General features: G+C 50.1%; 4 protein-coding genes across 4 annotated transcripts; 2 read left to right on the top strand and 2 right to left on the bottom strand.

Annotated features, from left to right (window-relative positions):
• Positions 1 to 512: 512 nt before the first annotated feature.
• Positions 513 to 3,118, bottom strand: COCSADRAFT_179327 (uncharacterized protein; the record flags this gene model as incomplete). Its single annotated transcript, XM_007699118.1, has 2 exons — positions 1,952 to 3,118; positions 513 to 1,892 (listed from the first exon to the last, which is right to left on the bottom strand). Exons 1-2 carry the CDS (start codon positions 3,014 to 3,016, stop codon positions 513 to 515), a joined length of 2,445 nt encoding a protein of 814 aa, XP_007697308.1. The 5' UTR covers positions 3,017 to 3,118.
• Positions 3,119 to 3,299: 181 nt separating this feature from the next.
• Positions 3,300 to 4,899, top strand: COCSADRAFT_34514 (uncharacterized protein). The gene has a single exon (XM_007698442.1). It carries the CDS (start codon positions 3,694 to 3,696, stop codon positions 4,609 to 4,611), a length of 918 nt encoding a protein of 305 aa, XP_007696632.1. The 5' UTR covers positions 3,300 to 3,693; the 3' UTR covers positions 4,612 to 4,899.
• Positions 4,900 to 4,989: 90 nt separating this feature from the next.
• Positions 4,990 to 5,780, bottom strand: COCSADRAFT_111781 (uncharacterized protein). The gene is made up of 3 exons (XM_007699117.1): positions 5,725 to 5,780; positions 5,562 to 5,662; positions 4,990 to 5,447 (listed from the first exon to the last, which is right to left on the bottom strand). The coding sequence occupies exons 1-3, from the start codon at positions 5,728 to 5,730 to the stop codon at positions 5,399 to 5,401; spliced, it is 156 nt and encodes a 51-aa protein (XP_007697307.1). The 5' UTR covers positions 5,731 to 5,780; the 3' UTR covers positions 4,990 to 5,398.
• Positions 5,781 to 7,333: 1,553 nt separating this feature from the next.
• Positions 7,334 to 9,646, top strand: COCSADRAFT_111779 (uncharacterized protein). The gene is made up of 2 exons (XM_007699116.1): positions 7,334 to 9,127; positions 9,189 to 9,646. The coding sequence occupies exons 1-2, from the start codon at positions 7,471 to 7,473 to the stop codon at positions 9,272 to 9,274; spliced, it is 1,743 nt and encodes a 580-aa protein (XP_007697306.1). The 5' UTR covers positions 7,334 to 7,470; the 3' UTR covers positions 9,275 to 9,646.
• The last annotated feature ends 367 nt before the right edge of the window (positions 9,647 to 10,013 follow it).

Genomic DNA, 10,013 nt, shown 5'->3' with positions numbered 1-10,013 from the left:
CCCCCCCCCCCCCCCCCCCCCCCCAAAAAACGCATACACCGCTCCAGTCCCTTTTCTTTCCTCGCTTATAGTTTTCTTTTTCCCCACCTTTCCAAGATATGCTCCGTTACAGTTTACTTGTGTGCTTGTGTGTATTTTTGTTTATTTACTGGGAAGGAAGGAAACGAAGGGAAAAAAAAAGAGACTAGGTGGTCTGTGTATTTTCACACTATAAGCGAGGGCTTTTGGAATGGGAAAGTTGGATTGCGATGGTTTGTGTACTTTTTTTTTCTTTAGTGGCGAATCATATGCTAGAGGAGGAGGAGGAGGAGGAGGAGAAAGGTAAAGATGGAGGATTGAGAGATACTGAATCTTGATTTGCGATGGAAATGAATTCATGACGATGAATCTTGTTGTAAGCATTGCCAGAATCTTTCTTACTACATTGGAGATATATGATAAAGTGGCATACAAATACATACATAAATATCTACACATACAAAACCACTCCCTTTTTTTTACACCAACCACACTCACGCCTTCTTACCTGCCTCCCACGTCCCCACCGCCCTCTTAAAAAGCTCCTTACACGGGACTTGTGAACCTAGCCTTGCACACAGCAAAAACGCACCACTCAGCTTTCTATGCAAACTATACGTTTCCTCGGGCGGAGGCGCCAACCTCTCCTTTACCATAACAGGAATCAAGCCACGCACTCTATCTGTAATAGTCTGATCTCTAAAATCATAGACCGCAGGACCAGATGTGCTAAACGGTTCGGCGAGGGTAAGTACGCTCTGGATGTGCGCATCGAGCATAGCGGGACTCTCGTTTCCGGTTAGGTAACCCAACTGGAGTGAGAAACCGCGGATTGCATCTCTATCACCTTTGGAGGCAGCGATCAGGACTTTAATGTATGGTTCGACGAATTCATCCGGATAATCTCTACTTGCACCAAAGTCCAAGAGTTCGATTTTGTGTGCTTTGGGGTTATAGAGGAAGTTTGTCCAGTTGGGGTCTGTTTGCATGAATTTGAATTCTACGATTTCGCGGAGGCAGAGACGCAGGATTTGGGTGCCGATCCAGTCGCGCTGGTCTTGGGTGAGGGTTTTGAGCTTGGTGACACCTACGCCTTGCATAAACTCGGCGGTAAGGACTGTAGGACCGCTGGCTTCGGTGAAGACTTTGGGAACGGTAAAGACGTCTGTGTCGTCTTGGAGAAATTCACGGAAACGGGTTTGACATTCTGCTTCGCGTGTGTAGTCACATTCCCAGCCTAGTTCGGTGCGTGCGTTTGCAATAGTTTTGTCAAGATAGAGACCCTTGGGTAGAAGACGGGATGCTGTTAGGAGAATGGAGAGGTTGCTAAGGTCCGAGTCGATAGAGTTTGCAACGCCGGGGTATTGTACCTTGACAGCCACTGTCTGCCCAGTGGACTTGAGTACTGCTTTATGCACTTGGCCAATCGAAGCTGCCGCTATAGGAACTTCTTCAAATGACTCAAAAAGGTCGCGCCAGTTATCGCCAAGGTTGCTGCTCAAGACTTTGTTTCTTTGCGAGGCTGGCATATAGTCGGCACTATCCTGAACTCTCTGCAATACATCGTGAATCGCAGGTGGAAGCATCTTGATGTCCTGGAAGCTGATCATCTGGCCAAGCTTAAGGGCAGCGCCTCGCATGCGTGACAACTTCGCTACCAGAATCTCCAGATTTCGCTCACTCAACATGAGGGAGCCGGTGCTCGATGCAGCACTACCAGTTGCACGCCGAAGGCCCTCACCCACAGCTCCGAGAGCCATACTAGTGCCCAAACCGGCATATTGCCAAATGCGGCCAAATCGTGACGACGGGACTCTTGATTCTCGTAGCATGTATGCTGCCTTCTCTGGCGTTGCTGCTATCTCGCTGGTTGACTACGGTACGACTGTCAGTAAATCAGCATACTTCAGGCCAATGAGTAGGTTTGACATACCTCGGATGCAGCTGCGTTTGCCTGAGCATCTTGAGCAAGTTGAGACGCAAGCTGTTCCATCTCTTTGGAGGTGGCCTCTGATTGCGGTGCCTGAGACAGTTTCGGCTGTGACGCTGGTGAATTTGGCTTCCATGTTGATGTCAAAGGCCTATCGTCAAGCGGGTGTCTACCTATGGGTCGATCGTCAAGCGGATGCCTGCCCACGGGTCGATCATCAAGTGGATGCCTGCCGCTGCTCTTCCGCTCTGCATACTCTTTCCGTGAAAAAGGGTCGCTTCCAAGCATCCTGGCAACACGCTTAGAATGAAACACATCTGTGTTGATGCCTTCTGGTATCTCGTTCTCGACTTGTCCAGGCATGGCTGTCTTTTGAAACTTGTCGGTCGGTGTAGATTCACCCCTCGGTTGACCAGGCAGTGGTATAGTAGTATCTGTAGACTCCACCGGCTTCAGACCCTCTTCCCTTTTCTTTGCTTGCTCATTCTGGTCTTGTGCTAGAGGATCCTTTGGTGTCTCAGGCACCGGTCTTTCCGAGAAAACATCCTTTCCTTTATCCTCCTGCTCCAGGGTTATCCCATTGCTCGGAATGGTGCCATCTGGTAATGGTGATCTAGGTGCTTCCCGTTGCTCCACTTCCAATTCCTCTGTAGGCGGCGGTGTGTTGACTGTATTCTGCGTGGAGCGATCATAGTGATGATCCTGTTCTACACCCTCTTTTACATTTCCTGCAGGCGTCTGGTCCTTGTTGATTGTTTCTCTTCTCGGAATATCCTCAGACTGTGACTGCTGTGACTTCCATGTCTGCTGTGTCCATTGTCCGCCTGTCGCTCGATCGGCCGCGGCTTTGGCGTACGAAGGTGCTTCTTCGCTGAAGCGTTGAGAGAGGGCGATGGCAGCAGCTGCCGTGAGAGTAACGCGGTCGGTCTGATTCTTGACGGCTTTTGCTAGCGACGATGTCTTTGTGTAAGCATCCCACTGGTTCGATCGAAGTGCAATGTGCTTCTGGGCAACGCCTCTCGAGGCATTGAAGAGCTTGGCGGCGTCAACGAGCCGTCTTCCTGCCATTGCGATCAGATGCAGATGGGCTACCGGCTTGCAATCTGCATGGCTTTGATGCACGTGGGCAGCCTGTGAATGGCGATGGTAACGGTAGTGGTGGTGTTTGTGGATAGGTTCATAGTAGAAGGCACTTTAGCTATGGGCGTCATAGCTGCCACAAGCGATGTTCCCCCAGGGCGCAAATTGCGCGATTGGCTGGCTTTGGCTGGCTTTGGCCTGAGTTAGCGACGAGCGTGCCTTGTCGATCAACCCTAGTGGGGCAAGACAAGCTGGCCCCCTTCGTGTTCACCAAGGGCCTCTCCCACAACCCACAAGCAGTACTGCACTCCTCGCTGAGCTTATTTAGAAGGAACAGAGCATGCGCTTATCGGAATCATCTGTCTAGGTCATCTGACGCTCTAGACTGCCAAGCGAGCGAACGTATTACTCATGTACATGCCATCGCTATCTGGACAATTGCTACCCACTGCCTTTGTGTACACGGATTGGTTCTTCAACAATTGACCAAGGCCTTCCTAGGCCGACCAATACATCGCTTTAGACGGCTAGTGAATCAAACACCCTCTTCTTAGGGTGTGTCTAAGACGCTCTCGCCACCTACTCTCATATCCCGCCCTCTCACCTCTCAGCAACACCTTACCAAACCTCACCCGAAGCAGAACAGCACCAACGGAACCGGAAATATGAAAGTTGCATGTCTTCAGTTCGCCCCAGAGGTAGGCGAATTGCAAGACAATATCCAGCGCGCCGAGAGCATATTAAAAGCCACCCAAATACCTGCCGACTTGGCCTGGCTTATCCTCCCGGAACTCGCCTTCTCCGGCTACAACTTCCATTCGCTCGAGGAGATTAAGCCCTTCCTGGAGCCCACAACTGCGGGCATATCCACCCAATGGGCCCAACAGACCGCAAAGCACTACAACTGCCATGTTACGGTCGGATACCCAGAAATCACAATACCCTCTAGAAACCCGGCGGATGTGCAGACGCAATACAACTCGATAGTAACCGTGTCGCCATCTGGAGAGGTAATAAACAACTACCGCAAATCCTTCCTCTACTACACAGACGAAACATGGGCGTCCGAGGGCCCAGGCTCAAAATCCCATAACCTCTCCAATCCTGCATCCCCAGACTCACCCTTCTTCGCCGGTGAGCTGGGAGAGCTAGGAAATATCACCTTGGGCATATGTATGGATATCAATCCTTACAAGTTCATCGCTCCGTGGACAGACTACGAATTCGCTTCAAAAGCACTGTCTTTTCAGTCGCCTATCATCTGCGTCTCAATGGCTTGGCTGTGTCATCTCTCACCGACTGAACTCGCAACGGACCCATCACAACCGGATGTAGCGACTGTGGCATATTGGGTTGAAAGATTCCAGCCCCTCGTCGAGGATAAAGGCGGTAGACCGGTGTGCGTCATTTTGGCAAATCGATGTGGAATGGAGAAGGGGCTTTGCTATGCGGGAAGCAGTACCGTCTTGCGTATCGATAAGGGCGTAGTCAGTCTCTACAACACGGCGGGAAAGAGCGAGGAGACCTGTTTGGTCGTGGATCTGGCGGATCGTCCCAAGTTTCAGGTGAGAAGTGGGCGGTAATAGGAATAGAAAGCGGCTGGTGTCTGGTTCTCGTGGCGTGGCTTCATGTGGCGGCACTTGGCTTCAGCCAAGTCCAGCCAAGCCAGATACGCTCTGGAGTAAACTGTATATACAGTCGTCCATGAGGTAGTTTAGCATTTGAGCTAGCGACTCAGATGTGGAAGGTCAACTTGTTCGGGATGTTGTAGAAGTAATGGTTAGGGTGGGAAAGCCTGCAAAGATTTATGTTCCCAAGTGCGTCACAAGTGTCGTTGGTGTACATGACTAATGCAGTACATAATGCCAATCATTTGACCTTTGCAGTATCGTCACCGTATCAATGGCCACATGCTGCTTGTTGGGATTCGAGCGGGTTGCTTCCTCGATTCACGTGTACTGGAGCACAATACCATGAGAACGGCTCTGGTTATTAATCCCACAACATGACAACTGCGAGCGACTTGCATCACACAATCAAAACACCATTCGTTGTTCATTGCGACCCAGCAAGTGGTTTCATTCATCACTGCCTAGTCTAACCATCATGAATCGATTCCTTTCATGCCCATTTACAGACCCAAAGCGCCGTGAATCAGAGGTAGGGAGGTATCCGGTAACGTGAAAAGAGTACCGCCCACTGCATCCCTCGTATTGCAGATGTACTTCGCTTAGAAGACTGGTCGCTCGGTTCCCGCCATGTGCGAAATTCCCAATATGATCGCTCGTTTCGTACAGTCCTTGTCGTCGTCGAAAGAGGTGGCTGGGAATCGGAAATCGAGTGAGGGATGGCTTGAAGGGGGCGATCCGCTTAGATACCGAGACGGGTCTTGCGCCAGTGTCGTCGCTTGGCGTTGTACCTTGGGGTGCAATGTCAGTTCGAGTTCTCACGGTCGTGACCAGCCTGTCTTGCGGCATTGCATGCAGCTCTGATAGACACAGGAGTCTCCGAGGATGCTGCGAGTAAGTCGTACCTGATGGTGTTGCCGGTCCTCAGGCGAATCCACTGAGGGATGGGGCGGTTCTGCTTCTGCGCTTTGGCAAGCTTCTGCTTGGTGCGGAATGACTTTTGGCTCTGCAAAAATCGTCAATAGGCGTTCCTACAGGGCATCATGACCGTAGGAGATGATATCATACCGGCATCTTGACTGCTTGTTGTGAGTAGTCGGATGTCGAAGAAGTTGTCGTTGTCGTGGAAAAGCGAATTTCAGGCTGTTAGCCGAGCTCCATGGTGCGCTGCCAAGCAGCCAGAAGTGCTAGACCGCATTAGGAACTTTGGTGATACTAGTGCGGCTGCCCCAAGCCCCCCACTTCAACCTTCTTACACTCCTATACGGCAATGCATTGTGCACTGCGCATGTCCCCAGTTTAGAAATGTAGCGCCATAACGTCTTGATACCTCATGACATGCTTGCGTGTAGAACCATCCCTTTGCACGAACGCTATGTCTCTTCACAAGCAGCTGAGTGAATCGTCTAACCACGGAACAAAACGAATGAAATGTACCGTATGCCATTAACAATCTCCTCCTTCTTCTATCTAATAGGAGTGTGCATAACCTGAGGATCATAGACATGACAAGTTTTACGTCTTTGTTCGACAACTCACATTCAACATTACAAACACTTCTACTGGTTCACGGCATGTGGATAAGGCTCATATGCCAAAAGAGATCGAAGACCATCTCGACCGATTCATCTTATACTGTCAACAACGAAAAATGCTCAATTCGATACCGTGTTTTATCCTGACGTTCACCAGCTCATTAAATAGTCTTATTGCCAAGCTTTCCAGAAGACTCGCTTAACAAGAAGCATACTTTTGTGACAGCTTATCATACAACTTTATGTATTTATTGTCACACGTAAACAAGATGTCTTAACGAGTCAGGCTTGCAAGTCGACTGAGCAGTCCGGCTGGGCATCCGTTGAGCCATCGGCCAATAATTTTCCACGATTGTTTGAGGCGGGATGGCTATGGAATTGGTAATTGGTGGGTCTGGAACGGCTGTTCTGTATCATAAGGGATCAGTGGGGGAGTACGGGGCAAAGGTGAGCGGACTCAGGACACCGAGAAGAGAATCGGGGAATAAGAACAGGGTAAGGTAGGTATGGCGCACATTGCCTGTCATCTCAAGACCCTGTTTCATATAGCGCCTGCACTATGCCTGGCCAAGGTGGTTGGGGGGAGCGTGAAACCTCAAAGGTGCGGACTTCAGGGTATGCAGCTGTACATTAGTCCGGTCAGAGTGGACCTGGCCTATAGCGACCTAGCAAAGCCGTGGCCACCAACCTATAACGCCAAGAAGCATATGTGAGGTTTTTGTTCGCGAGCAGCCAGACGGGGACTGCTTGAAACACATGCGACGAATCTTTTGTCAGAAACCAATGACGATCTCGGCTGGTACACCCCAGATCAAGCAGCGCGAGCTCTGGCCACAGCTAAAGTGGGTGCATCTGCAGGAGTTAACGGAGCGAGGCCATGGCGATCCCGCCCTGGGTGAAAGACCCTCTTGTTTCGGCGAACCTCCTCGTCGCATTCTGCCGCGTCCACGGCCGTATTGCGGTTCCCGGCGCACTCTGCACCTCAGGCCTGAACGATTCCGCTGCAACATCACTCCGGCCGCATATCGCTCTGCATCTGCACCGTGGTGGACTAATCCGCGCACTTTTCTACATATTTCTGCCATCCAGCTTCTCCGCTGATCCCAATCATCCTCGCAGTTATCCTGCGCCAGTGCGATAACCAACTCCACCCCCACGCCTGTCTTGCTTCTGCCGCGTTGACGCGCACAAAACTTATCTCAAGACATTGGGCATTTCTTCCAACCAAAGTGAACCCAAATCGTCGCGTCTGCGCACTTTCTTCATCCCCATTGCCGCCATGACTGACTACCCTTCCACACCACCGCCCCCGTCGCCCTCCACGGCGACAATCCCTCGCTCGTCAAGTGTGCCCCGTCTTACCAACTCGAAACTCTTCTCTCCCCAGAATGAGGCTTCTGCCATTACTACGCGCGGTCACCACCTGCCCTCGCTACTGCACAGCACGCGCCGACCGTCAACCATACGCAGCAGCGAGCGTCGCGGTAGCGACACAGAGGACGAGGATATGGAAGCATACAGACACGGACTTATGATGGCTTATGACCGTGATTCGGACCGGAGGAGTAGCATTGGTGCACACATTCTCAACACACCCCAGATGCGAAGTCAACGGCTGATCGGAAACTCCAATCCCCGGTACAAGTGGGAAAAATACTACAAACATGAAGAAGACCTCAAGGGTATGAAGAAACCGATCCGCGAATACTACGAGCGCAACAACCAGCTTATCCAGAACTACATGTACATTGATCGTCTTCTCGACTCTTCGCTACCGCACAACCTCATTCAGGAGTACACAAACCTGGAATCGGGCGCGGTCAAGATCCCCACTACAATCACAGAGGAATCCTCGTCTATAGGAACACCAGCCCCCGACGGCCGCAACTCCGGTACAACCACTCCTGGGCTCTCTAGTGAGGGTAGAACTGGTTCGTCGGGGAGTCTCAATGGCAATGGTAACGGCGCGCTGAAGCCCATGGTCAAGCGCACACCAAAGAATCTCTACAAAGTCCCCGAGATTGACGAGAACACGCCGCTACTGGCAAATGAAAATGCTATTCACGACGAGGACGACCTTGAAGCAGCCAAGTCAAAGCTCATGGACTGGGTACCAGAAGAAGACGAAGATACCGAAAGTCCCATTGTCAAATTGGCCCTCTACGTCAATCTCAGCGCAAACACTGCTTTGCTGATCTTGAAGATTATCGTCACAATCATGACATCCTCGCTTTCCGTCGTCGCCAGTTTAGTCGATGCCGCGCTCGACTTTCTCTCTACCGCCATCGTGTGGTTCACTTCCTGGATGATTGCACGTCAAGATCGCTACGCATATCCCGTTGGCCGCAGGCGACTCGAGCCTATCGGTGTTTTGATCTTCTCCGTCATCATGATGACCTCCTTCTTCCAGGTCGGTATCGAGGGTATCTCGCGGCTTACCGGCAAAGACCACACGATCGTCGAACTGGGTATTCCCGCCGTTGCTATCATGGCCTCCACCGTCATAATCAAGGGTATGTGCTGGCTCTGGTGCCGCCTGATCCGCAACTCCAGTGTACAAGCCTTGGCCCAAGACGCAATGACCGATGTCGTCTTCAACACTTTTTCTATCTTCTTCCCGCTTGTCGGCTACTTTGCCAAGGTCTGGTGGCTCGATTCTCTCGGCGGTATCTTGCTCTCTGCCTACGTCATTATCAACTGGGGCGCCACGTCCGCAGAGCACGTTCGTAACTTGACTGGTGCGAGTGCGACTGCCGACGAGAGGAACATTCTGCTCTACATGACTATGCGTTTCGCTAAGAGTATTAAGCGAATCCAGGGTCTCCAGGCATACCATGCCGGTGACAAGCTGAATGTCGAGGTCGACATCGTCGTTGATGAACATCTTAGTCTGAGGGATAGCCACGATCTGGGCGAGAGTCTGCAGTATGTTCTTGGTAAGTTATTTCCCCCTTTTCTCCCATCTTGTACCAACATGTGTATTAACACTGCCTCCAGAAAGCGTGCCCTACGTCGACCGTGCATTCGTCCATATCGACTACACAGACTACAACTTCCCAACACACATGTCGCAGCAGGAGTGAAGAACCCACGAAAAACCCCACAAATAACCAAATCTGGTCATCCATTTCCACAGTTTCCACCCAACTGCAAGACCATCTCCCGCCGTCTCCCTCACATCCTTTCATAAGAACGATGTCGGCTCCATAAACATGGCATTTAGAAAAGGAAAAAAACAGAGCGTTGCAACTTTTCACCACATCACCTTGTATCAAAACCTCTAGGTTGTTTTTCATCGCGAAGATTTTTCTTTCTTCGCTTGTATTATTAGGACACAGACAGAAGTGCTGTTGTAAGACAGATAAAAGTAGACAATGGCCGTATACACTACGAAAATGTTGGCTATAGAGAAAGAAGAGAGGATAAAACACAATTAAAGAGATTTTCAATGTGAGAAAAGAATTATTCTCTCTCTGGGATATCATCATATCGCTTCGAGAGAGAGAGAGACTTCTATTGCTATATCAAACTATATAACGTTCTTCGCTCAAAACGAAAAAAATAAAATAAAACAATTCTTTCCAAATTCTCTCTTCCCTTTCTTGTACCGCTGATATCAAAGGCCACAACATCAATCCCACTTCTTTCGTAATCTTCGCGATAAAAACAAACAAACACAAAACAGAAAACAAATACAGTTGATATATATTGTGTGTAAATAAAAATAAATGTTGTTCATCTACAAGTTTCGACATACGAAAAGAAAAAACGAAGAAAAAAAAACTTTCCTGCTAGAAAATCAGAGACGAAGGAGAACAGAAC

Source organism: Bipolaris sorokiniana (assembly GCF_000338995.1).
Source record: "Bipolaris sorokiniana ND90Pr unplaced genomic scaffold COCSAscaffold_3, whole genome shotgun sequence".
Lineage (NCBI taxonomy): Eukaryota > Fungi > Ascomycota > Dothideomycetes > Pleosporales > Pleosporaceae > Bipolaris > Bipolaris sorokiniana.
The sequence above is the reverse complement of the archived record's forward strand: the minus strand, read 5'-3'. Positions and strand labels throughout refer to the sequence as shown.